Source organism: Saccopteryx leptura, chromosome 2, assembly GCF_036850995.1.
Source record: "Saccopteryx leptura isolate mSacLep1 chromosome 2, mSacLep1_pri_phased_curated, whole genome shotgun sequence".
Classification (NCBI taxonomy): domain Eukaryota; kingdom Metazoa; phylum Chordata; class Mammalia; order Chiroptera; family Emballonuridae; genus Saccopteryx; species Saccopteryx leptura.
This window is the reverse complement of record NC_089504.1, coordinates 365,017,871-365,044,472: the sequence shown is the minus strand read 5'-3', so window position 1 is coordinate 365,044,472 and position 26,602 is coordinate 365,017,871. Positions and strand designations below refer to the sequence as shown.

General features: G+C 61.3%; 1 protein-coding gene across 4 annotated transcripts in view; it reads left to right on the top strand.

Annotated features, from left to right (window-relative positions):
* Positions 1-25,489, top strand: part of EPN2 (epsin 2) — a 102,647-nt gene extending 77,158 nt beyond the window's left edge. For 2 of the 4 annotated variants that reach the window (XM_066364997.1, XM_066364995.1), the window contains 6 exons: positions 1,938-2,033; positions 5,453-5,627; positions 16,626-16,781; positions 17,253-17,339; positions 20,516-20,731; positions 23,056-25,489. In XM_066364997.1, coding sequence (XP_066221094.1) covers positions 1,938-2,033; positions 5,453-5,627; positions 16,626-16,781; positions 17,253-17,339; positions 20,516-20,731; positions 23,056-23,354 — 1,029 coding nt within the window. In that variant the 3' untranslated portion in view covers positions 23,355-25,489. Of the gene's footprint in view, positions 1-1,874; positions 2,034-5,452; positions 5,628-16,625; positions 16,782-17,252; positions 17,340-20,515; positions 20,732-23,055 lie in introns of all 4 variants that reach the window. The other 2 variants (XM_066364996.1, XM_066364994.1) reach the window with 1 other exon arrangement.
* The last annotated feature ends 1,113 nt before the right edge of the window (positions 25,490-26,602 follow it).

Sequence of the window (26,602 nt, the reverse complement as noted above, 5' to 3'; positions counted from 1 at the left end):
CGGCCCTGGGGGAGGGGGCACAGGGGATGCAGACAGGGCCCTGGGGGAGGGGGCACAGGGGATGCAGACAGGGCCCTGGGGGAGGGGGCACAGGGGATGCAGACACGGCCCTGGGGGAGGGGGCACAGGGGATGCAGACAGGGCCCTGGGGGAGGGGGCACAGGGGATGCAGACAGGGCCCTGGGGGAGGGGGCACAGGGGGCAGACACGGCCCTGGGGGAGGGGGCACAGGGGATGCAGACACGGCCCTGGGGGAGGGGGCACAGGGGATGCAGACACGGCCCTGGGGGAGGGGGCACAGGGGATGCAGACACGGCCCTGGGGGAGGGGGCACAGGGGCAGACACGGCCCTGGGGGAGGGGCACAGGGGCGCAGACAGGGTCCTGCTCTCCACTATCCCAGATGTGCTTCCTGAGTAGGACTTATGTGGCCACAAGTGTGTTCTGTCCCCTGCAGCCCCAGCCAGGGAGAGGTTCTATGCAAAGTTACATTTCAGAAAGGTTTTCAGGGAAGTTATTGCCAAGGGACAGACTAGTCACAGGGGATCCAGACCCACGTTTGCAGACGTGGTCAGGCCTCGCGGGCTCTCTCTGAACCAGCCAAGGCCACAAGCCCCCGCACGGCGTGGTGTGTGGGCTCATTGCTCCGTCCCGAGGAGTTTGGGGGGATGAGTCAGCATCGGAACACTGGGGAAAAGCGGGAAAGGAAGATGAGAAGGAAATGAGTCAAGAAATAAGAGTTCTTATATTTGGATGAGGAAGTGTGTGTGAGACTTTTTCAGTCCCCACTGTTCTTGAATCTTTTTTTTTTTTTTGTATTTTTCCGAAGCTGGAAACGGGGAGAGACAGACAGACTCCCGCATGCGCCAGACTGGGATCCACCCGGCACGCCCACCAGGGGGCGATGCTCTGCCCCTCTGGGGCGCCGCCCTGCTGCGACCAGAGCCACTCCAGCGCCTGGGGCAGAGGCCAAGGAGCCATCCCCAGTGCCCGGGCCATCTTTGCTCCAGTGGAGCCTCGGCTGCGGGAGGGGAAGAGAGAGACAGAGAGGAAGGAGAGGGGGAGGGGTGGAGAAGCAGATGGGCGCTTCTCCTGTGTGCCCTGGCCGGGAATCGGACCCGGGACTTCCGCACGCCAGGCCGACGCTCTACCACTGAGCCAACTGGCCAGGGCCCCCACTGTCCTTTAGCAAACATGCGTTTCTGTAAACTGGAGAAGGCAGGCTGGCGGCAGGGACCACGTGGCCTGTGGCTAGAACGGATCGGAGTGGGTGCTGTTTAGAGACAAATGAGATGTTTCAGACGGACAGATGGATGTACACATGGACCTTCTGGCCTGTTTTAATTAATAACATCTATGACTTACATGTTTATAACAAAATAATGACTGTTTACATATAACCATTATTTAAACACTAGACCTGCCCTGTGGTGGTGCGGCAGGGAGGGCGCCGACCTCGAATGCTGAGGTCGCCTGTTTGAAACCCTGGGCTCCCCTGGTCAAGGCACAGACGAGAAGTAGCTACTACGAGTTGATGCCTCCCACTCCAACCTCCCACTTTTCTCTCTAAAATCAAAAAGTAAAAGAAATCTTTTTAAAAAATCAATAAGTAAAAGCTAGGATGACCTAGTCTTTTGCAAATGGCGGCTGTAATGAATCAGTTTTTATTAGAAATCTGGAAAGCCATTTTCGTTTTCAGGAAAACAGTTTTAGACTTAGTCACCTCCTTCCCCGGCGTGATGGCGTGAGGGTGGCCGTGCGCCTGTCTCCCTGCGGGGCCCCTGAGCGAGCGAGGGCACAGGAGGGGGAGTTGGGGAAGGGTCGCTGTGTCTGATGGGCCGTCTCCGAACCCTCTCTCCACCCGACACGCTGCAGTCCCGCGCTCCCGGTGCCGTCACCGCTGTGGCCCCCGGCGTCAGGTCCCCTTGTCTCCCACAGGAGGAGCGCCTCCGGCGGGGCGATGACCTCAGGCTGCAGATGGCCCTGGAGGAGAGCCGGAGGGACACGGCCGGCAGGGTGACCAGGAAGAGAGAGGTGAGTGCTCCGCGGGGAGGGGGTCTGAGGGCGGCCTGGGGGGACACGGCCGGCAGGGCGCCCAGGAAGAGAGAGGTGAGGGCTCCGCCGGGCAGGGGGTCTGAGGGCGGCCCGGGGGTCGCTGACGTGCGGCACCCCAGCCCGCCGGGTGCTGTGACACGCTGAGCTCTCGCGCGGGCCGGCATCTCTGCCATCAGCAGGTAGTGCTGAGGATGTGACAAGCACCAGGGCATGAGGACGGGATTGGACACGCAGCCATTCCAACCGTCCTGGCCTGGCCACCTGGACGCATGCCCCCCGCCCAGCTGCCCTCACTTCCCTCCCTGTGAACTGGGCAGACAGCAAGCCCACCGCGCGGCTGTGGCGGCTGCTCGCTACGTGAGCTGCGGTCACGCTCGGTCCACTTGGCCTGGCACAGCTCAGCTCTCACCAGCTCTGGTCATCCTCACTGTCCTCCTCTGGTCATCCTCACTGTCCTCCTCTGGTCATCCTCACCGTCCTCTGGTCATCCTCACTGTCCTCCTCTGGTCATCCTGTCCTCTGGTCATCCTCACTGTCCTCCTCTGGTCCTCCTCTGGTCCTCCTCACTGTCCTCCTCTGGTCATCCTCGCTGTCCTCCTCTGGTCATCCTCACTGTCCTCCTCTGGTCATCCTCACTGTCCTCCTCTGGTCATCCTCTGGTCCTCCTCGCTGTCCTCCTCTGGTCATCCTCGCTGTCCTCCTCTGGTCATCCTCACCGTCCTCTGGTCATCCTCACTGTCCTCCTCTGGTCCTCCTCGCTGTCCTCCTCTGGTCATCCTCGCTGTCCTCCTCTGGTCATCCTCACTGTCCTCTGGTCATCCTCACTGTCCTCCTCTGGTCATCCTCACCGTCCTCCTCTGGTCATCCTCACTGTCCTCTGGTCATCCTCACTGTCCTCCTTTGGTCCTCCTCTGGTCCTCCTCGCCGTCCTCCTCTGGTCATCCTCGCTGTCCTCCTCTGGTCATCCTCACTGTCCTCTGGTCATCCTCACTGTCCTCCTCTGGTCATCCTCGCTGTCCTCCTCTGGTCATCCTCACTGTCCTCTGGTCATCCTCGCCGTCCTCCTCTGGTCATCCTCACTGTCCTCTGGTCATCCTGTCCTCCTCCAGTCATCCTCACTGTCCTCCTCTGGTCATCCTCACCGTCCTCCTCTGGTCATCCTGTCCTCTGGTCATCCTCACCGTCCTCCTCTGGTCATCCTCGCCGTCCTCCTCTGGTCATCCTCACTGTCCTCTGGTCATCCTCACCGTCCTCCTCTGGTCATCCTCGCTGTCCTCCTCTGGTCATCCTCGCCGTCCTCCTCTGGTCATCCTCACTGTCCTCCTCTGGTCATCCTCACCGTCCTCCTCTGGTCATCCTCGCTGTCCTCCTCTGGTCATCCTCGCTGTCCTCTGGTCATCCTCGCCGTCCTCCTCTGGTCATCCTCGCCGTCCTCCTCTGGTCATCCTCGCTGTCCTCCTCTGGTCATCCTCGCTGTCCTCCTCTGGTCATCCTCGCTGGTCATCCTCGCTGTCCTCCTCCGGTCATCCTCGCTGTCCTCCTCTGGTCATCCTGTCCTCCTCTGGTCATCCTCGCTGTCCTCCTCTGGTCATCCTCGCTGTCCTCCTCTGGTCATCCTCGCCGTCCTCCTCTGGTCATCCTCGCTGTCCTCCTCTGGTCATCCTCGCTGTCCTCCTCTGGTCATCCTCGCTGGTCATCCTCGCTGTCCTCCTCCGGTCATCCTCGCTGTCCTCCTCCGGTCATCCTCGCTGTCCTCCTCTGGTCATCCTGTTCTCCTCTGGTCATCCTCGCTGTCCTCCTCTGGTCATCCTCGCTGTCCTCCTCCGGTCATCCTCGCTGTCCTCCTCTGGTCATCCTCGCTGTCCTCCTCTGGTCATCCTGTCCTCTGGTCATCCTGTCCTCCTCTGGTCATCCTCGCCGTCCTCCTCTGGTCATCCTCGCCGTCCTCTTTCCTACTCTGGGCTTCCTGGTCCGAGGGCCCCGTGTTCAAGGGACCAGGGGGCGTGGCTCTGATCCCGACGAGCTCACTGTCCAGTCAGGACTCGGGCTCCCCTCAGACCAGTGGCCTCCCCTGTACAGTGGCCCGGGGTGTCCCTACCTGCAGCCCCAGGACCCGGGGCCTGGGCAGTGGCTGGCAGCAGGGGACGTGGCGGGGTGCAGTCTGGAAGGAGGAGGAAGCCCGGGACCAGCGGGTGTCGCAGGGAAACCCTGAGCACTGTCCCAAAGAGGGCGGTAGCTTGCCGCAGAGCCAGCAGCTCCGCTCCGTGCCGCTGTCCTGATGCTGGCGCTGGGGCAGAGGGATGTGCACAGGGCAGGAGATGGGGTCCTCTCAGCTCCGTGCCGCTGTCCTGATGCTGGCGCTGGGGCAGAGGGATGTGCACAGGGCAGGAGATGGGGTCCTCTCAGCTCCGTGCCGCTGTCCTGATGCTGGCGCTGGGGCAGAGGGATGTGCACAGGGCAGGAGATGGGGTCCTCTCAGCTCCGTGCGGCTGTCCTGATGCTGGCGCTGGGGCAGAGGGATGTGCACAGGGCAGGAGATGGGGTCCTCTCAGCTCCGTGCCGCTGTCCTGATGCTGGCGCTGGGGCAGAGGGATGTGCACAGGGCAGGAGATGGGGTCCTCTCAGCTCCATGCAGCTGTCCTGATGCTGGCGCTGGGGCAGAGGGATGTGCACAGGGCAGGAGATGGGGTCCTCTCCGCTCCGTGCCGCTGTCCTGATGCTGGCGCTGGGGCAGAGGGATGTGCACAGGGCAGGAGATGGGATCCTCTCAGCTCCGTGCCGCTGTCCTGATGCTGGCGCTGGGGCAGAGGGATGTGCACAGGGCAGGAGATGGGGTCCTCTCAGCTCCGTGCCGCTGTCCTGATGCTGGCGCTGGGGCAGAGGGATGTGCACAGGGCAGGAGATGGGGTCCTCTCAGCTCCGTGCCGCTGTCCTGATGCTGGCGCTGGGGCAGAGGGATGTGCACAGGGCAGGAGATGGGGTCCTCTCCGCTCCGTGCGGCTGTCCTGATGCTGGCGCTGGGGCAGAGGGATGTGCACAGGGCAGGAGATGGGGTCCTCTCAGCTCCGTGCAGCTGTCCTGATGCTGGCGCTGGGGCAGAGGGATGTGCACAGGGCAGGAGATGGGGTCCTCTCCACTCCGTGCGGCTGTCCTGATGCTGGCGCTGGGGCAGAGGGATGTGCACAGGGCAGGAGATGGGGTCCTCTCAGCTCCGTGCAGCTGTCCTGATGCTGGCGCTGGGGCAGAGGGATGTGCACAGGGCAGGAGATGGGGTCCTCTCAGCGCCACCCTGGGGCCTCAGCTCCAGGAAGAACAGAGGATGATATTTTAGGCTAACACACGGTATTTGCTGTTACTGTAGCAAAGTAAAGCTTGTCCCCTTCTCTTTGTCTCAAAAGCCTGGCTCCTACCCACAGCAGACCACGCTGTTGGACTTAATGGACGCCCTCCCCAGCTCAGGCCCTGCGGCCCAGAAAGCAGAGCCCTGGGGCCCGCCAGCCTCAGCTAACCAGCCCAACCCGTGGGGAGGGCCAGCAGCCTCGACCAGCGCTTCAGACCCCTGGCCATCGTTCGGTAAAGACCCCTCATCTGTCTCTCATGCCTGCTTGTTAACGGGAGAGGGGACAGGGTGGGGCCTCCTGCTCTCTCACCGGGGGAGGTGGGGGCCAGCCAGGTCGATGGTAGTGGGTGTCCCGGCTTTTCCGACCCCCGGCTGCAGCGTCGGCCAGGCCGCTGCTGTCCTGAGGACTGTTTTGAGTGGTTTTCTGCTCTGGTGGAGGGAGCTGGCTTCTTCTCTGCTGCCATGCAGGTCCGAGGTGGCTTGTCCCATCTCTGGGACCTGTGTCAGCTCTCAGCCTCTGAACTGCACACGGCACCCGGTTCAGAAATGGTGACATGCTGTGCGAAACATGGAAACAGAGTTGCTGCCATTCGCTGGAAATGATGGTGTGCTTAACGTGGCTGCTGATGACGAGGGGATGCATTTGATACATTCTTCTCCTTTTGTTTCTGGCAGTAGTAACTCAGTATACTGGGCTGAATGAACAGTGGTGACTCGGTACACTGGGCTGAATGAACAGTGGTGACTCGGTACACTGGGCTGAATGAACAGTGGTGACTCGGTACACTGGGCTGAATGAACAGTGGTGACTCGGTACACTGGGCTGAATGAACAGTGGTGACTCGGTACACTGGGCTGAATGAACAGTTTAAAGTTCTGTTCAACAGCGGACGTCAGAGGGTGTGTAGGAAGAGATTGGAAGCGTGAGTGCAGCCTGATTGTTGTGATCTGGGTGGAGGTCTTGCGCCCGTGGGTTCTGGACTGCTAGACACAGGGCTGGGCCTGCCGCTCCGTGGGGGCCTCCACATGGCCTGCGCCCTGGCCATCCCCGCTGGGTGCTCCGACCCCCGCTGGCCGTGGGGGTCTGCGAATTCTCCCTCTAGGAACTTTGAACGGTATACTTTGTAGCGCCTTGCCTGTATCTGTTGAGGGGTCTCTGTTTCCCCAGCTGGAACCATCTTTGGTGTTCAGCTGGGTTCTCTGGGTGTTTGCCGAAGTGTCCCAAATGCCAGGCTCGGTCCTGCCCTGCAGGGTCCCAGACGCCACCAGGTAACGGTCCTGCGCTCAAGGTCCTGGGCAGGTGTGGGCAGGACGGGAGCAGCAGCATAGCAGCAGCGTGTGTGGGCTGGGCCTCCTGGGCTCTTTGAGGGAGAGCATCGTGGGGCGGGCGAGCTCAGGACGGGGAGCGAGAGGCAGGCATTTTGGAGGACTCTTCAGGGAAGGGCAGGAGCGGTCAGGCCAGGAAGAGGCAGAAGCTTGGCTTGTGAGAGGTCTGAGGGCATGCAGTGGTGCGGTGGGCACAGGTATGGGGACCCGCCTGGTGTGAGCTGGGCAGCAGGGGTTCCGCATGGGCACGAGGAGGACAGGGCGTGAGAGCGGGAGCGGGTGGCTCCCCGGTTCCTCCAGCCGACAGCCTCCCAAGTGCTTGGACATGCCCGGAGGACAGTGTTGGCCCCAGATGTCCTTGGGTGATGTTGTTGGCACCAGGGACGCAGGTGCCCGCACCCCCTTTGGCAGGAGCCGTCTGGGCCTTGGGGCGAACCTTCAGCCAGATTGTTCAGAGTTCTCGCTCACTGAAAGCAGAACCAAGGCTGCTGGGAGCTTGTCTACACGGTCCGGGCCTGCCGCTGTGTCCCAGGGAGCCTGTGCTGTGCAGTCTTGCTGAACACACACGGGACAGTGAGGGCAGGTCCATGGAAATGCCCACTCAGCACTGCCTATGAGGACAGCAGGTCCTTCCAGACCGTATCTTTGACTTTAGTATTTTTAAATCTGGAGAATAGTTCTACAAAGGGATGAGTCCCTTAAGTTATGAATAAGGATGTTTGTTCTTCAGAAAAGACTAGTAATCCCTTTCAGAGTTATACTTTATCATTAATGTGTAGTTTAGAGTATCAGCCTGGTGTGTGGATGTCCCTGGGTTCAATTCCCAGTCAGGTGCCATCTGCTTCTCCACCCCTCCCCCTCCTTCCTCTCTGTCTCTCTCTTCCCCTCCCGCAGCCGAGGCTCCATTGGAGCAAAGTTGGCCCGGGCGCTGAGGATGGCTCCGTGGCCTCTGCCCCAGGCGCTAGAGTGGCTCTTGTTGCAATGGAGCAGCAGCACCCCAGATGGGCGGAGCATTGTCCCCTGGTGGGCATGCCGGGTGGATCCCGGTCAGGTGCATCCGGGAGTCTGTCTGACTGCCTCCCCGTTTCTGTCACTACAATCAAAAATCAAAAATCAAAAACCTAATGTGTAGTTTTCTCAGTGCTCAGAAAAGAGGCAGTCACTGTGGGAGGAGCCAGGTGGGGTTGAGATTGGGTTGTGCTGAATCGTGGTTGATGATGTGGGCACTTGGGGGCCAGGGTGGTGGCACAGAGAGAGACGCTCCCCCGGCCTGTCTGCTGCTGTCTGTGTTACCTGGTAGGGAGGGGTAAAGTAAATATTTTATAAGTGAGCAAGTTTGCCCAGCCCTTTCTTTGGCTGGTGGACGGGGCTGTGCCCTGGAACTCAGTGTATTGATCGAGCCAGTGACAGGGCCCTCCCGGGGCGCTGGGGCACCTCCTGTTGGCAGGGAGGACCACCTGCAGCACCCGGGTTCTCAGAGTCTGGCAGGCAGCCCAGAGTGGCTTGGCCAGAGGCGGGGCGTGGCCAGGAAAGGTGGCCGGTGCCCAGCAGCAGGCGAGCACCACGCGGGGTGCTACCCACACGGGCTGGCTCTTCCAATTTTTAAAAAGTTAAAATTCATGTGACCTAAAGTTCACCAGTTCAGTGGTCCTCAGCCACGGTGCTGAGGGTCAGTGCTGATGGCAGGACGCGCCGTCACCCTGTGCCCAGTGAGCACCCCCGCCCTGCCCGCCCCCAGCCCCGGCCACCACAGCTGCTCTGCCTCTGGGTTTCCTGTTCTGGACATTTCGTGTGGTGATGGGAGCGCACGGCACGAGGCCTGCGTGCCTGGGTTCTCCAGTTTGCATGTGTTCAGAGCTCGTCCGCGTGCTGCCGCGCCCTGCTTCACGCTGCCTCACAGCTGAGCAACGTCCACTCCAGAGAACACCACGTTTGTTTAGCCACTGAGCAGTTGATGGATATTTGGGTCAATCCTACTGTTAGGAATCCAGTTGTTTTAAAGAGAAGACTGAAACCTGCGTGTTAGTTTTTAAATGTTGACGATGAATTTAAACAACGAATAACCTGTGTGGGTGACTCAGAACACGCTGGCAGGCAGCCGGGGGCGCGCGGCGGCCGCTACCCCCCCCCCAGCGGCCCTCGCCCAGGTTCTGACGCACCCGGCATTTTTACCAGTGCCGTGGGGAGAGAATGGGCCACCATAGTGGAGAGAGGCTGTTCACCTTCTAGGGTCACAAAGCCGGCTCGAGGCAGGCTCAGGGCCGGAGTCAGCCTGGTACCCCCGCCTGCTGCGAAGGCCCCAGGAAGGTCCCCTCAGAGAGAGAGGCAGTGTTCAATGTTAGCTCATCCGCTTCCTGTTTATTCTGAGCACTGACGCTTCTATGTCGTCCTGTTACACTGTGTGTAGAATTCCGTGTGTGTGTGTGTGTGTACAATTCCGTGTGTGTGTGTGTGTATACAATTCCGTGTGAGTGTGTGTGTGTGTGTGTATGTGTGTACAATTCCGTGTGAGTGTGTGTGTGTGTGTGTGTGTATGTGTGTACAATTCCGTGTGTGTGTGTGTACAATTCCGTGTGTGTGTGTGTGTGTGTGTGTGTACAATTCCGTGTGTGTGTGTGTGTATACAATTCCGTGTGTGTGTGTGTATGTGTGTGTGTGTATACAATTCCGTGTGTGTGTGTGTGTATACAATTCCGTGTGTGTGTGTATACAATTCCGTGTGTGTGTGTGTGTATGTGTGTGTGTGTACAATTCCGTGTGTGTGTGTGTGTATACAATTCCGTGTGTGTGTGTATGTGTGTGTGTGTGTATACAATTCCGTGTGTGTGTGTATGTGTGTGTGTGTGTATACAATTCCGTGTGTGTGTGTGAGTGTGTGTGTGTGTGTGTACAATTCCGTGTGTGTGTGTGTGTGTGTGTGTACAATTCCGTGTGTGTGTGTGAGTGTGTGTGTGTGTGTGTGTACAATTCCGTGTGTGTGTGTGTGTGTGTATACAATTCCGTGTGTGTGTGTGTGTGTGTGTGTGTGTGTGTAGAAAGAGAGGTTTCCGTGTGCACTGACTGGATGGTGAGCATTCCTGGGCACCGTTCGCAGAGACTGACCAGCGTGGCCACAGAGGGCCCCGGTGCAGGCTGCCGGCCGCGACCCCGCGGCCCAAGCCGCATGTCCGGCACTCTGCTGTCAGGGATGCCGCAGGGGACAGTCCGGCACCGGCTCCCAAGCTCACGCGGGACGGTGACGCCCCGTGCTCTAAGGCGGGTGTCGGGTTAACGACTCTCTGCAGTCAGGCCCGCCCTCTGCCCTGAAATCAGAAATTAGATCAGAGCCTCTCGTTTCCAGCGTTGGTCGCACCCTCTGGATGAAAGAAACATTGTTTTGAAAGCCACTGTCTGGCAAGCCCCGCCGTGACCACTTCTTCCAGGCGGCACGAGTGTGGGGGCAGCCTGGCCACAGGGCCCAGGGGAGGGGCTGGGGGCTGCCAGGCCAGCGGGCGCTTCCTGCCCTGCTCACACGCAGGCAGCCCACCTGGCAGGCGGGGGGCACACAGCCTGGTGACTCAGAGTCCTTGGCAGGCGCGGGCCTCTCCCCCCCACCGCCCAGGCCGGGCGGGGCCTCTTCCGCTCTGGTGGCGGCAGGTGGTGGCGCTGTGTCTCCGTGACTCCCAGGTGGCTGGGCTGTGGCTTCCCCTGTGCTCATGAATATTCATGTGGGAGGCTGTGGCTCCCCCTGTGCTCATGAATATTCATGTGGGAGGCTGGGGGTGCAGCAGGCTGGTCTGCCTGTGAATGGTCCCTCAGACCAAGGCCGGAAGCTGCCAGACCCTTGTGTTCGGGGTCTCATCCCCCTTCCTCTCATTCACTGCAGCTCTCAACAAGCGTTTATTTATTGGCTGTGTGGCGCGGCCGGGGCCTCGCTGAGGACGTGGGGGCGCAGCGCGCAGGGGAGCCGTGCAGTGAAGCCACTGTCCATTCACGGGGCGGACAGAGCACTGCCAGTGGGCATTCATGGGGCATCCTGTGCCCCGCCCTGCCGCCCGCTTTCCCACGGGCTGGTGTAGGCACCCATGGGCAGGTGGAGGAGGCATGGTGCCCACGCTGGGTTTGAAGAAGGTGTGTTGCCACAGTGTGTGGCGTCCTGTGCACACGTAGGTCCCCAACTGCCACTTGCGGGCTGGAGACCCACAGAGCTCGCCGGGCTGAGCAGCTTGTCCAAGGTCATCTGGCTGATTTGGGGTCAGCAGGGTTTGAACTGGGCTGATCTTTAATTTCACACTTGAGTCGCCCCAGGCTGTGACTGAATCTGTCCTCGTGCCTGGTGGTCTGGGAGCGGGCGTTCCTTTCAGGCCGATACTTGTTTGGGGTTTTTTTTTTTACAGAGACAGAGAGTCAGAGAGAGGAATAGATTGGGACAGACAGGAATGGAGAGATGAGAAGCATCAATCATTAGTTTTTCATTGCAACACCTTAGTTGTTCATTGATGCCTTCTCATATGTGCCTTGACCGCGGGCCTTCAGCAGACCGAGTAACCCCTTACTTGAGCCAGCAACCTTGGGTCCAAGCTGATAAGCCTTGCTCAAACCAGCTGAGCCCGTGCTCAAGTTGGTGACCTCGGGGTCTTGAACCTGGGTCCTCCGCATCCTAGTCTGATGCTCTATCCGCTGCGCCACCCAGGCCGATGCTTGTTGCTGGCAACACTGTGCATCACGCAGGATGTGGAGTTCTGAAGTTCTGGGCCACGCTGTTGTGTTTGGGGTCTCGGCAGCCTCTAAAGGGAGGCAGGGCTCATGGGCAGTGACCGGAGGTGTCATCTCTCAGAGGAGGGCGGGGCCTGAGAGATGCGGGCAGGTGTTGCTCAGACAGTGAAGTGACTCCTGGATTGCCTGTCCTTGGGAGGCAGAGCTTGGCCGGACTGGATGTCCACTCATCCAGTCTGTGTGTCTGAGCTGGGCTATCAGACAGGGCCTCACGTCTGAGGAGTCTCGGCCGAGAGCAGGGGTGCCGCGGGAGCTCAGGGGTCCTTGGCCTGCGGGCTGCCCGTCTCGGTCCCCTGGGGCGCGGCTGAGAGTCCCGGTGCCCAGGCCTCCCGGGCTCCGTGGGGGGGGGGGGTGGCAGAAGGGGTTGGCATCGGTGCTGTACGAGACTCCCTCGGGAGACTGGCAGGGACGGCCGCAGCTGAGAACGTGGGGCTGGTGCCCCCTGAGTTGCACGGGGAGTGATGCCCCACTGAGCCCCAGATGTCGGGAGCTTCCTGTGTGGACTGTTTGAGTCTGGGAGCAGCTCTTGCCGGCATGTGTTTCTAGCACCTGATCAGACATCTCCCTGGAACCTCTGGAGGTGGTCGTTGAACTTGGGGTTCAGATGCCCACTGGAAGGAGCCGGGTACCCTGCAGCCTGAGGCCTGTGGTTTTCTTCACGGGTCCCCATCAGTTACCGAGCAGGTACCAATCAGCATCAGTGATGCAGAAGAAAGATAGTTTAAGTTCTGAAATGAAGAGCAAAATAAAACAAATGTCACCCTCCAGAATTCACTATTCCGTGGAAGTATCCTTCAACAGTTAAGGCAAAGTACTGCCCCGCCCAGGTAACAGGCAGCTAGGAGAGCCTGTGGCCAGCACGCCCGCCCCGGGGGTGCCGAGGTCGCTCTCCAGTCTGCGGGAAGAACAGCCCGGTGGGCACCCCGCTCTCAGGACAGTGACGACGTCGGGAGTGGGGACTCACGGGGGAGAATGTCCGTGAAGGAACGAGGCTGTGAACCTGTGAACGTGTTCCCGGCCACTGGAGGACACACGTGCTTCTCAGTGACAGTGTGACTCACAGACAGCGGATTGTGTGCTAGGCAGGAACGCTAGCCTCCATGGAGTTCAGAAAACTGGGACCTCATAGAACGTGTTTTTCTACCACAGTACAAGGTACAAGTCAGTAACAGCCTGACCAGTGGTGGCCCAATAGCTAGAGCAGTGACATGGGGGTGGAGCCCTGCGCTTGCCCGGTCAGGGCACATGTGAGAAGCAACTGCAAGCTGATACTACCTGCTCTTCCCACCCCCTGCTTTCTTTCTCTCTCCCGTCTCTAAAATCACTAAATAAAATCTTTAAAAAAAAAAAGAAAAGCAGTGGTGAGTGGATAGAGCATCGGATGGGGATGCTGAGGACTCAGGTTCGAAACCCCGAGGTCACCGCTTGAGCGCAGGCTCACCAGCGTGAGTGCAGGGTTGCTGGCTTGAGTGTGGGATCATAGACATGACCCCATGGTCACTGGCTTGATGCTGAAGTTTCCTGGCTTGAGCCCAAGGTCGCTGACTTGAGCAAGGGGTCACTGGCTTGGCTGGAGGCCCCCCCATCAAGACACGTATGAGAAGCAATGAATGAACAACTAAGGTGCCACAACGATGAGTTGATTCTCATCTCTCTCCCTCCCTATCTCTCTCTCTCTCTCTCTCTGTCTCTCACTCACTCTTGCTACTAAAAAAAGAAAAATATCTGTTCCTTGAAAGATACCTTAACGGACAGTGAAGGGGAAGGTATTTGAGACACAAAGAAAAGCATCAGAATTTAGAACATGAAAAGCATCAGTATTTAGAACGTGAAAAGCATCAGTATTTAGAACATGAAAAGCAACAGTATTTAGAACGTGAAAAGCATCAGTATTTAGAACGTGAAAAGCATCAGTATTTAGAACGTGAAAAGCATCAGAATTTAGAACGTGAAAAGCATCAGTATTTAGAACAAGAAAAGCATCAGTATTTAGAACATGAAAAGCATCAGAATTTAGAACGTGAAAAGCATCAGTATTTAGAACGTGAAAAGCATCAGTATTTAGAACAAGAAAAGCATCAGTATTTAGAACATGAAAAGCATCAGTATTTAGAACAAGAAAAGCATCAGTATTTAGAACATGAAAAGCATCAGTATTTAGAACGTGAAAAGCATCAGAATTTAGAACGTGAAAAGCATCAGTATTTAGAACATGAAAAGCATCAGTATTTAGAACATGAAAAGCATCAGTATTTAGAACATGAAAAGAAGGCTATCAAATCCGTAAGAAAAACGGCCCCGAAGACGGGGTGATGACTGTGGCATCCTCAGAGGACAGGAGCGGCGTTCAGCGGCGGGAAGTCGCGGAGGACCCACAGGGAAATGATGAGACCCACAGCTTCTCGCAGGAGCAGGAGAGGCCAGACAGACAAACCACGAGAAAGTAACGTCCCAGGCCCAGCAGGTTGGCGTCCTTGGAAGAGTGAGCTGGCACTGAGCGTCTGTGGGTCACGGGCACCTCCTGGAGCACGGGGCGTGGCCCAGGGCGGGGCGGGGGGGGGGGCGACGTTGGCCCGAGCACGCGGGTGCCGTTCTGGCGTTGCCCGGTCAAGGGGAGGTGCACACGTGTGTTTGCATGAGACAAGAACAGAGCAGCACGGTGGAAACCAGACGGCGCTTTCAGACGGAGCCCGCATGGCCTTTTCTTACGGAAGGAAGTTCACAGCAGTGAGACGGGCTCCCTGTGGCTGCACCTGGACACAGACACGTCCTCTCGTGAAGGAAGGTGTACAGTGTTTCCATTTGTATACAGTTCAGAAAGTGGGCTCGGTGACCATGTACTGTATGACCAGGGGGAACCAAGAGGGGCTGAGAGTCCACAGGGATGGGCGAGGGTGCCCTGGGGGAGGCCTGGCCACGCCCCCTGGAGGGTGGGAGGCGCCTGGTGTGTCCGTGCGGACGGCGTGAAGATCCGTGTGGCAGGCCCGGCACCTCGCAATCGTTTGCTCGAGTGTTTTCCAGTCTGTCCTTGAAGTGGGAGCCGGGAGGTCAGTGCAGGTGTGTGTGCTGCCTCTCTGCCTGCACCTGCTGCTTCAGTCACCTGCTTTCAAAGCAGAATCCGCTCCACGCAGGCGGGGACAGGGCAGTGCCAGGGCCGGGCTGGGCAGTGGGTGCCCGTGGGTTCCGGGAAGGTGGCTCAGACTCAGCCCAGGCAGCTCTTTGCAGGACAAGGTGTGGCCGGGAGTGTGGGGGGGTTCTCAGCAGTTACCACCTGGTTTTTCCCGGAGAGATGTCCCAGCCGGGCCTTGCTCAGGAGGGGGGCCCAGGAGGGGAGTCCCAGCCGGGCCTTGCTCAGGAGGGGGGGGCCCAGGAGAGATGTCCCAGCCGGGCCTTGCTCAGGAGGGGGGCCCAGGAGGGGAGTCCCAGCCAGGCCTTGCTCAGGAGGGGGGGGGCCCAGGAGGGGAGTCCCAGCCAGGCCTTGCTCAGGAGGGGGGGGCCCAGGAGGGATGTCCCAGCCGGGCCTTGCTCAGGAGGGGGGGGCCCAGGAGGGGAGTCCCAGCCAGGCCTTGCTCAGGAGGGGGGGGCCCAGGAGGGATGTCCCACCGGGCCTTGCTCAGGAGTGCCCAGGAGGGATGTCCCAGCCGGGCCTTGCTCAGGAGGGGGGGGCCCAGGAGGGGTGTCCCAGCCAGGCCTTGCTCAGGAGGAGCGCCCAGGAGGGGTGTCCCAGCCGGGCCTTGCTCAGGAGGGGGGGGGGCCCAGGAGGGATGTCCCAGCCGGGCCTTGCTCAGGAGGGGGGGGGCCCAGGAGGGGTGTCCCAGCCAGGCCTTGCTCAGGAGGAGCGCCCAGGAGGGGTGTCCCAGCCGGGCCTTGCTCAGGAGGGGGGGGGCCCAGGAGGGATGTCCCAGCCAGGCCTTGCTCAGGAGGGGGGGGCCCAGGAGGGGAGTCCCAGCCAGGCCTTGCTCAGGAGGGGGGCCCAGGAGGGGAGTCTCAGCCAGGCCTTGCTCAGGAGGGGGGCCCAGGAGGGGAGTCCCAGCCAGGCCTTGCTCAGGAGGGGGGCCCAGGAGGGGAGTCCCAGCCAGGCCTTGCTCAGGAGGGGGGCCCAGGAGGGGTGTCCCAGCCGGGCCTTGCTCAGGAGGGGGGGCCCAGGAGGGATGTCCCAGCCAGGCCTTGCTCAGGAGGGGGGGGGGCCAGGAGGGGAGTCCCAGCCAGGCCTTGCTCAGGAGGGGGGCCCAGGAGGGGTGTCCCAGCCGGGCCTTGCTCAGGAGGGGGCCCAGGAGGGGTGTCCCAGCCGGGCCTTGCTCAGGAGGGGGGGGGGCCCAGGAGGGGAGTCCCAGCCAGGCCTTGCTCAGGAGGGGGGCCCAGGAGGGGTGTCCCAGCCGGGCCTTGCTCAGGAGGGGGCCCAGGAGGGGTGTCCCAGCCAGGCCTTGCTCAGGAGGGGGGGGCCCAGGAGGGGAGTCCCAGCCAGGCCTTGCTCAGGAGGGGGGGGGCCCAGGAGGGATGTCCCAGCCGGGCCTTGCTCAGGAGGGGGGCCCAGGAGGGATGTCCCAGCCGGGCCTTGCTCAGGAGTGCCCAGGAGGGATGTCCCAGCCGGGCCTTGCTCAGGAGGGGGGCCCAGGAGGGATGTCCCAGCCGGGCCTTGCTCAGGAGGGGGGGGCCCAGGAGGGGTGTCCCAGCCAGGCCTTGCTCAGGAGGAGTGCCCAGGAGGGATGTCCCAGCCGGGCCTTGCTCAGGAGGGGGGCCCAGGAGGGGTGTCCCAGCCGGGCCTTGCTCAGGAGGAGTGCCCAGGAGGGGTGTCCCAGCCGGGCCTTGCTCAGGAGGGGGGCCCAGGAGGGGTGTCCCAGCCGGGCCTTGCTTAGGAGGGGGGCCCAGGAGGGATGTCCCAGCCGGGCCTTGCTCAGGAGGAGCGCCCAGGAGGAGTGTCCCAGCCGGGCCTTGCTCAGGAGGGGGGCCCAGGAGGGGGACGGCCCCCATGGCTCTCCGCCCTGGGCTTTGGCTCTGTCTGCGGTGCTGGTGTGGGACGGCGCCCTTTGGGCCGCTCCTGACATGGGTGCAGACCCTGCTGTGTCTCAGACCCAGCGCCCTTGCTGGCCCTGTCCCTGTTGCCTGGAACTCCCTGGGGCATCTCTGAGCCCTGTCCTGCCTTCCTACAGGTGCCAGGCCAGCTTCCTCTGTCGACCCGTGGGGGCCTCCCCCTGGGCCCAGTACGCACTCCGTCTCCAAGAGCTCAGATTCTTGGGCCGCCCCACAGCAACCAGCCCCCAGTGCCGGTTCCGAGAAAACAGCTGACGCCTGGGCAGCAGCCTCTGGTGAGACCCTGCTCTGCCTAGGCCCTGCCGTCCCCCACGGCCTTTGTCCCTGGTCTCCACGCCACGCACCCCGCCCGTGGGGCAAGCCCACAGGCCTTCTGGGCTCACACCCTCCAGAGGAAGCTTCCCCGGGGCCTCTGTCCCGCCACTCCCTGCAGGCCCCATCCTGTCCCCCAGACCCAGCCCGCCTCCACAAGCCCCTCCTCCAGTTTCGGGGGTGGTGGGCGCGTGGGCAGGGAGCACCCCCCACCCTTTACCGGGAGGCCGGCGGCCCTGGCCGGGTCTCTTCCCCGGTCTCGCTCCAGCCTGCCAGCTGACCCGGAACCTGAGCTGCCCGCTCAGCATGCCCTCCTGGGAGGGGGGGTGGGGTCGCCCCCGTCGGGCCCACCTGCCCACGGGCTGGACACTGGGAGGCGGGACACGGAGAAGCCGTGAGGTGCCCGCGGTCACTGGCCTCTTGTGTCCAACCAGGGGCCTTTGATGTCTTCAGTAATTTGAATGGGACAGTTAAAGATGACTTTTCCGAATTTGACAACCTCCGCACTTCAAAAAATACAGGTATGTAACGGTTGTGGTAGTTTCCGTAAACTTCTGTGCGTTTGACCAGCCGGTTACTGTACTGAAACAAGAACCAGCTTCCAGAACATGTCAGCCTCCTGCATTTTCTGTGCGTTTGATCCTGGGAGCCGTGGAGTTCCTGCATGAGTCCACCCGCGTCCACGCCTCCACAGTGAGAAGGCATGTGGTTGAGTGTCCTTCCTGTTGGGCCCTGTGTTTCTCTCCGTGGTCACTTCTTTGTCTTGACCTCAGTCCCCATGAGGTTCAGAACCGCCCTGGCCCCCAGTCCAGCATGGCCCCACCTCCAGGCCTGAGCCATGATTTCCATTCACCTTCCTCCTAACTTCCCACTCCCCGTGCCTGGCGTGGGGCGTGGACGGGCACCTGTCTCCCACTCCATCCCCTCGGCCCCTGTGCAGGCCCCTCCCAGGACACTCGTGGTCACGCCTCCAGGGCCACCTCTTCCCGGTGTCCCCAGGCTGGGCAGGGTCAGACGGGTGGTCTCCCCAGGCTGGGCAGGGTCAGAGCGGGTGGTCTCCCCAGGCTGGGCAGGGTCAGAGCGGGTGGTCTCCCCAGGCTGGGCAGGGTCAGAGCGGGTGGTCTCCAGGGCCTCCTCTTCCCGGTGTCCCCAGGCTGGGCAGGGTCAGAGCGGGTGGTCTCCCCAGGCTGGGCAGGGTCAGAGCGGGTGGTCTCCCCAGGCTGGGCAGGGTCAGAGCGGGTGGTCTCCCCAGGCTGGGCAGGGTCAGAGCGGGTGGTCTCCCCAGGCTGGGCAGGGTCAGAGCGGGTGGTCTCCCCAGGCTGGGCAGGGTCAGAGCGGGTGCAGTGTCCTGGCCTGGGATGCGTCTCCACATCTCAGGGGGGCCACCACACCTCCTCCTCAGACAGAACAGCTTCTCTGCTCTCCTCCCTCAGCTCCCCCCACTCTCCACCTCCTTCCTCCCCCCCCCTCCCCCCTGCGCAGCTGGACCTGGAGGCCCTGGTCCGGCCCCTCTCAGCCCGGGGACCGGAGGCAACATAGATTGTGCAGCTGCCTGGGGCCTTTCCTTCGCTGAGTTAGAAAGCAGCAGACCCCGTCACCCTCTGTTGCCCGGGCACCCTAACGGCCCTTCCTGCCCCTTCCGCCTCCCCCTCCGCAAGAAGGCGGCCTGGCTCGCTGCCTGAATGTCCCCCCCCCCCCCCCAGTTCTACAAGGACTCCTGTTGTAGCACATCTGGGAGAGTTTATGGGAGAAATGGAAACCCTCTGTGACCCTCTCCGACCCCAGCCGGGTGTTCCTGCAGGTTTCTCCTGAGCTCAGACCGCAGTCCTCTGCTTCCCCTCCCCCACCCATGGAAGAGCAGGTGGAGAGCATTTTCTCATAACATTAAAAACGCCTTAGAGGGTATTTCACATCTCGGTATCATTCAGCAGTACTGTGTTTAATCTTTAGTTTTTGGGAGGACATTTCAGGTTGGTTTCAGGTTTTGTTAAAGTAAATAATACAATGCCGAACATCTGTGTGCTGAACGGCGTGTCACCTCCTGCGTTACTTCCTGGAACCGAGTTCCCAGAAGTGGGAGTGCTGAGCGGAGAGGATGCCTGTGTGTAGGGACCCTGTGCCACACTGCCACCCTGCATCTTGGCAGAGCGACACCTTCCCACCGGCCTGTCTCAGCACACCCTCTCTGTTGGCTAAAATTTAGAAAATAATTTGCTTTCTCCTAGTTATCAAGAAATTTTATGTTTGCTGTAGAAATTTTAGAACAGAAAACATTAAAAATGGAAACTAGCCTGACCAGGCGGTGGCGCAGTGGATAGAGCATCGGACTGGGATGCAGAAGATCCAGGTTCGAGACCCCGAGGTCACCAGTTTGAGCGCGGGCTCATCTGGTTTGAGCAAAAAGCCCACCAGCTTGGACCCAAGGTCACTGGCTCCAGCAGGGGGTTACTCGGTCTGCTGAAGGCCCGCGGTCAAGGCACATATGAGAAAGCAATCAATGAACAACTAAGGAGTTGCAACGCGCAACGAAAAACTAATGATTGATGCTTCTCATCTCTCTCTGTTCCTGTCTGTCTGTCCCTGTCTATCCCTCTCTCTGACTCACTGTCTCTGTAAAAAATAAATAAAAATTAAAAAAAAAAAAAAAAATGGAAACTACCCAGGCGTAGCCACCCCAGGAGGTCGCGCTGTGTCTGAGGGTTGTGCTGCATGTGCCATCGGGCCCTGCGCTCCTCGTCCGAAAGTGACACGGCCTCCTCCTCCTCCTTGTCTTCACTGTCCCTGCACTTGGGGACCTGCCTGGGCTGGCTGCTGGACACAGCCCTGCAGTGAGCGTCCCCACAGAGCTCCGCACAGCCCCAGGGTCTGGGGTGTCTGTGTTTGCTCAGGTGCCCCGGGGCTGCTGGACACAGCCCTGCAGTGAGCGTCCCCACAGAGCTCCGCACAGTCCCAGGGTCTGGGGTGTCTGTGTTTGCTCAGCTCCCGGGGCTGCTGGAAACAGCCCTGCAGTGAGCGTCCCCACAGAGCCCTGCACAGCCCCAGGGTCTGGGGCGTCTGTGTTTGCTCAGGTGTCCCCGGGGCTGCTGGACACGGCCCTGCAGTGAGCGTCCCCACAGAGCCCCGCACAGCCCCAGGGTCTGGGGCGTCTGTGTTTGCTCAGGTGTCCCCGGGGCTGCTGGACACAGCCCTGCAGTGAGCGTCCCCACAGAGCCCCGCACAGTCCCAGGGTCTGGGGTGTCTGTTTGCTCAGCTCCCGGGGCTGCTGGAAACAGCCCTGCAGTGAGCGTCCCCACACAGCTCTGCACAGCCCCAGGGTCTGGAGTGTCTGTGTTTGCTCAGCTCCCGGGGCTGCTGGACACAGCCCTGCAGTGAGCGTCCCCACACAGCTCTGCACAGCCCCAGGGTCTGGGGCGTCTGTGTTTGCTCAGGTGCCCCGGGGCTGCTGGACACAGCCCTGCAGTGAGCGTCCCCACAGAGCTCCGCACAGCCCCAGGGTCTGGGGCGTCTGTGTTTGCTCAGGTGCCCCGGGGCTGCTGGACACAGCCCTGCAGTGAGCGTCCCCACACAGCTCTGCACAGCCCCAGGGTCTGGGGGCGTCTGTGTTTGCTCAGGTGCCCCCGGGGCTGCTGGAGCCCTGGGTGCACTGGTCTCGGGCACACCCTCCACGTTCACATCCTGTGTCTGTGCTCTCTTTTAGCTGAGGCGGCGGCCTCTCTGCCGTCCCCGAAGAACGGAACTACGAGCCCTGACCCCTTTGAATCTCAGCCCCTGACCGTCACCTCGAGCAAGCCCAGCAGTGCCCGGAAAACACCGGAGTCCTTTTTGGGTCCCAATGCAGCCCTGGTGAACCTGGACTCGCTGGTGGCCAGGCCGGCCCCGCCCGCCCCATCCCTCAACCCTTTCTTGGCTCCAGGTATGCGGGCTCCCACTGCTTCTGCTGGCTGTCCACTCCTCCTGGGAGTGGGTGTGTGGGGGCCTCTGGCCTCCACCTGCAGGGGACTCTGCTTGTCCCTCGTGTGAGGTTCGTGCTGGAGCCAGCCAGACGCTGGGACAGCACTTGGTGGGTAGGCCGTGAAAGCTGCCGTTTCGTTTTGGGGGGCAGTGAAAAGCAGCCCCTCCTCGCAGTGGAGGCGCTGGGCAGAAGCTTGGTGCCTCAGGCAGGCAGACCCTCGGGCGAGTGCCAGTTTGTGCCCGCAGGAGGGGGCGGGGGGTTGCTGCCCAGCGCCCTCAGGTGCAGCGGCCCTGGGCCCTAGCTGGGCTGTCCTCACTCACCCTCCCATCCCTCGGTTCTGCCTTCCTGCTCTTCCCCCGGCTCCACGCGGATGGCAGGGCAAGCCCGTCCCTGCCTCGGAGACCGGGCGCTGTGGCCCGTCCCCACCCTCCCTGCCCGCACTCAGACCCTCCGTGCACCAGGCTCCTGACGGCCCTCCTGCGCACACGTTCTCTTTGCTCGGACGCCCTCTGTGCCCGCGGGAGCCGTGCTGCCCTCCAGCTCCCGCCCCAGACAGCCCCTTCAAGGGGCACCCCTCCTTCCCCACAGTCTTCTCAGCAAGACCTTGGGCTCCCCACGGGCAAGAACTTGTGTTCAAGGGGTTCAGCCCAGACCTGTCCCGTGGTGAAGGGATCTGAGGGTCTGACCACAGCTCCCAAGGACTTAGGGGCTGAGATTGGGAACCCTGGGGCAGAAGTGGGGTGTGTGGAGTCCTGGGTCCTGCTGAACCCCTTGGTCCTGGGATGGGTGAGGACGTGGCTGCCCTCTGGGGGGTGGCTCTGTGGCTCCTTGGCTTCCTGGGCGGAGCTAGATCAGAAGGCTCCTCAGTCAGCAGGAAGCCCCTGTCCCTGTCCCCAAGGGCTCCTGGGAGTCCACAGGGTCCGCTAGCAGCGTGCCTGTCGGCACTCTCCTCCAGGCTTTCGGGGATGGACCTGTCAGGGTGTTAGGGCAGCTGTGCGTCCGCCAACAGGCCATGGTCCCTGGGGCTGCAGCCAAGATGTTGGGGACTTCGGAAGCCATCCTGGACCTCCAGGCTCATTTGTGGGGTGCTGGTTCTAACAATGACGAGCAAGTCACTGTCCTGCTCTGTAGTCTCAGCTTGGTTCTCTTGCACGGGGGGCGGTCTGCAGAGCCCCCTGCCAGGGTTACCGGGCGGGCGATGCAGTCGTTTCAGGCGCATCCCCGGTGTGCGCTGGGGAGCAGTGTGGGAGCCCTGCAGCTGTGGGGCCCTGTGGGGCGCCCTCCCGGGGAGCCTGTGTGAGGGGGGCTGGGCCCTGTTGGAGACTGTGTGTCGGCAGCGAGCGTGTTTTTAGCAGAGTGTCCATAGATGCTTTTGCTAAGAGGGAAGACTTTCTGAATGGATGTTGGTGCTGGAAGTGGGAAGACAGCTGCCCCGCCCAGGACCTGCTGTCACAGAGCCCCGCTGCCCCGCCCAGGACCTGCTGTCCAGAGCCCCACTGCCCCGCCCAGGACCTGCTGTCCCAGAGCCCCACTGCCCCGCCCAGGACCTGCTGTCACAGAGCCCCACTGCCCCGCCCAGGACCTGCTGTCACAGAGCCCCACTGCCCCGCCCGGGACCTGCTGTCACAGAGCCCCACTGCCCCACCCGGGACCTGCTGTCACAGAGCCCCACTGCCCCGCCCGGGACCTGCTGTCACAGAGCCCCACTGCCCCGCCCGGGACCTGCTGTCACAGAGCCCCGCTGCCCCGCCCGGGACCTGCTGTCACAGAGCCCCGCTGCCCCGCCCGGGACCTGCTGTCACAGAGCCCCACTGCCCCACCCGGGACCTGCTGTCACAGAGCCCCACTGCCCCGCCCGGGACCTGCTGTCACAGAGCCCCACTGCCCCGCCCGGGACCTGCTGTCACAGAGCCCCACTGCCCCGCCCGGGACCTGCTGTCACAGAGCCCCGCAGACGCCTGAGGGCGCGGCGTCTCTCCTGTTGGCTGCTGAAGCCAGCAAGGGGTGCCAGCCCTGAGCAGGAGCTGCAGCCCACGGGCCTGGCATGTTCCTGGCACTGCCTTGTTGAGGCTTGGTGACCAGGACAAGTCACTTGGCTTCTCCAAAGTCACACCCTTCGTCTCCTCCCCCAGACAGTGGAGGGTGACTCAGCACGCAGACGTGTCCACCGTGAGTGGGTCGGTGCTGCTGTGGGCGCAGCGACCCCGCCAGGACCTGGATGCAGATGCCCTTGGCTTCGGGGCGGCTGTTCTGAGCACCCACTGTCCCTCCTGCTGTCTCCACAGCTGCAGCGGTGGCTTCCGGCCCTGTCAACCCCTTCCAGGTGAACCAGCCCCAGCCACTGACGCTCAACCAGCTGCGGGGGAGCCCAGTACCGGGGACCAGCACGTCCTTTGGGCCTGGCCCGGGTGTGGAGCCCGTGGCTGTGGCCCCCGTGGCCTCCACAGCCTCCCACCCAGCTCTGGGGGCCGGCGGCTCCTCCTTGACGCCCCTGGGCCCTACTGCAATGAACATGGTGGGCAGTGTGGGGATCCCCCCATCGGCTGCGCAGGCTCCAGGCACAACCAACCCTTTCCTCCTCTAGTGCGCAGGCCTGGGGCCCGCTGCAGAGCAGACGCCCCGAGGGCCCCTGCCCGCGGACACGGAGCGGGCGCTGTCATGGAGTGGTGTCCAGAGTTGGGGGTGGGCATTGGGGTCCTCCAGTCCTGGCTTCCTGAGAGCAGGGCCGTCTCTGTGCCCCGATCCTCAGGCCTGAGCTGGTGGCTTGCGGAGGCGCGGACGCACCCTGACCCCGTGGCCGTCCCGACCGCCTCCTCCCAGGTGCGGGGTCCTGGCTCTCCGGGGCTCCTCGGTGTTGTCCCTGCCTCCAGCCTCTGCCCGAGGGTCTCAGGGACGCCGCCTTGTCCTAGCCCGTCCCCGGCCCTGCTGATGCCGGGTGGTCCTGCTGTGGCTAGGAGGAAGTCCTGGTCCATGAGACACTGGCTTGGGGAAGTGTCTGTGCGTGCATCCCTTTGACTCGCGTGTGAGTTCAAAGTAAAACCACCGTGGACAGCTCTTGAATTAAACCCACGAGAGCAAGCTTTAACCTAACCCGAGCGTAACCCGCCACGTGGCTCTATGCTGTACACGTTTGCACACGTTCTGTTCAGTACAGTTTCTTATTTGAGTTTGCAGAATTATCTAATAGTCTTTTTTTGGCTAATATTTTTATAACGTGGTTCTTATTTAACTGTCTAGTTTTGATAGGATTTACCAGGTTGGACTGAATTAAGATATTGGCACATGTCACATTAGTAGTTTAAATTCTCTTATTTATGGTTTTAACTCTTAAGAAAATTTAAATAGGAAGAGACAAAAAATGCCTTATGGAAAAACTAAAGCAAATTCTTTATAGGAAAAAATATGAGAATTTGATTACACTTAAAAGATGATGTTTATTAAAAAAAAACAAAAACTACAACAACAACAGAACTCGAGCCTCCAGTTGCCTTTTCCTTTAATTCCCATTTTGGTGAATTACAAACTGATTGACTTTGCCCTTTCGGCCAGATGCTAAGAAAGAGGCTCTCTTTTCTTACCAATACACCAGCACCAAGAAAGTTAAAAGAAAAAATCTAACGTATGAAAGTGACTCACCATTTTTTATCAGCTTATTCCATTTTGTAACAAAGCACGCGTGGATGACCAGGGACTTCCGCTTAGGAGAGAACTGGGCAATGAAGAGACACCTTGGACCTTGTGTGCCTGTGACCTCCTCTGTCTTAATCCACGCTCAGGGTGGGGATGGGGTCGGGTGGAGCCGGCCATGCCCTCCGGTGCCCCCTCGCTCCCTGGGGTCTCCTGGCCCAGAGGGGGTGGAGGCCAGGGCTGGCCCTGACCCCCCCACCTGCTAGCCCCAGGCACAGACTGCAGACTTCAGAAGCAGCGTCTCTGGTTTTGGAGAGGAAGTAGAAGATCCTCACACAGGAGACGGTTAACAAACATGCACTAACACTAATCTCCCTCCCCCACTTCCTGCTCTCCTCACCTCGCCCCCTACTGCTACAAAAAAGAAGTGTTAGGTCAGGAATCAAAGACCAGAAAAGACATGCTTCTCCTCAAGAAAGGGACCTCCCCCACCCCCCTGAACCCTGTGTCTGGTCAGCTTGCCTCACCTTCCACCGAGGATTTCTTAACTCAAACCTCCAGGGCAGCTGACCACTGTGTGGTCCCTCAGAGTGGGCTTGTCCCCACTCTGGCTCAAGGAGGGGTCTGACCCTTAGCCCTGGCAGAGGCTGGAGGCCTAGCTGACTCGGAACAGCCCTCTCAGGCCCGTTTCCTACCCGCCAGTGTTGCTCCTCAGGTCTCCTGGGGCCTGACCGAGGACATCAAAGGCCACTTCCGGTCTGGAGGCGGGTCGAGGCAGGTGGGCTCAGGCCGGTGCTGCCCCAGGAGCCGTGTCCTGGCCACCTCCCAGGTCAGGCCGAACCCAACTGCTTAGGTCAGTGGTTCTTGGTGGCGTTCAGGAGCCCCTGCAGTGTGGCCCCCAGACCCCTGGACTCCCGCCCTGCACAGGGGCGTCCCTCCCACCCCTCCCTGTCACCCGCTGCACTGATCATGACGCTGCCAGCCGCCGCACACGTGCTGTGCACAGGCCACCCTGCTCCCTCCCGGGGGCGCTGGCAGGGCCCTCACCAGCTGCGCTCAGTCCCGGGGCCGGTAGCTGGTGTTCAGATTGTGTTGACCATTGATACTTACTTACTGTATAAATATAATTTATCATTTGTATCATGACGCAGTCTCTGGCTGTCCTTCCCCCACCCCCCTCTTTACCAATCCCACGACGACCCTGGAGTGGGGCGGGCAGGCTGGGGAGCCCGTCCCGCCTGGAACCTTGTGTGACCTGCAGTTGACAAGGCCACTGACTGCCCTGGTGCCGAGTGAGGCTCAGAGTGTCGGGCAATGGGCTGGGATGCAGCCTCGGCCCTCTGGGTCCCCAGGGGCGTGGGGGTGGGGTGCTGGCCCCTCCCTGTGGTCTTGTCGGTGGGGCGCACCTTTACCACCCGTGTCCTCTGGGCTCACCAGACTTGCCAGTCTGCGTCCAGGCCACCAGAAGAGCTGATCCTTAGGAAGCCGCCGGCCAGCCTGCACGCTCTAGACCGCGGTGGTCGTGGCCGCTGGCTCTCGGGTGGCTTGTGTGGCCTGACCGGGCCGGGGCCGCCCCCTCAGAACCTGTGCTCGGAGCAGGCGCAGCGGCTGAGGCACAGACCCTCTGCCGGCAGGGGTGGGAGGGCGCCCCGATGGCAGGCGCGCAGCACGGGCAGTGCTGGCCGGAGGGGACGAGGTGCAGAGGGGGCAGGGAGGCTGCAGCTTCTCTCGGGGGGGCCCCCAGCTCCACCCTCTGCAGTGGGGCCCCCTTGCATGGCCCGCCCGCCTCTCTGTGCCGAAGACTCCTGGTGCCCACTCAGGGAGCAGTGCTTGACGGGGGGCCTGGGGCTCCGGGGTCCCCGTGCAGGACAGGGAGGGTGCCCTAGGTGCTCCCATCGGGCAGCTCTCTGGGCAGTGATGAGGGACGCGGGCTCCTTCCGCATACAGGCAGGCCGGTTGCTGTGGGCACAGGGAGTAGAGGGGAGGGGGACTTAGGGGCCAGGCCTGGAAGTGCAGGACAAACCTGCCCCACCCCTGAGCTGGTCTTGTGGCTCATCTAGGTGCAGGGGAGGAAGTGCAGGCTCCCCCTGTGCCCAGGGGGTGGGAGTGGGTTCAGTTAGCGCCTGGCCAGCCTGTGGCAGCTGGCCCTCTGGTCACCAAACACTTCACTCTCCCACACAGACCTCCCTCCCCTGGGGACGGGTC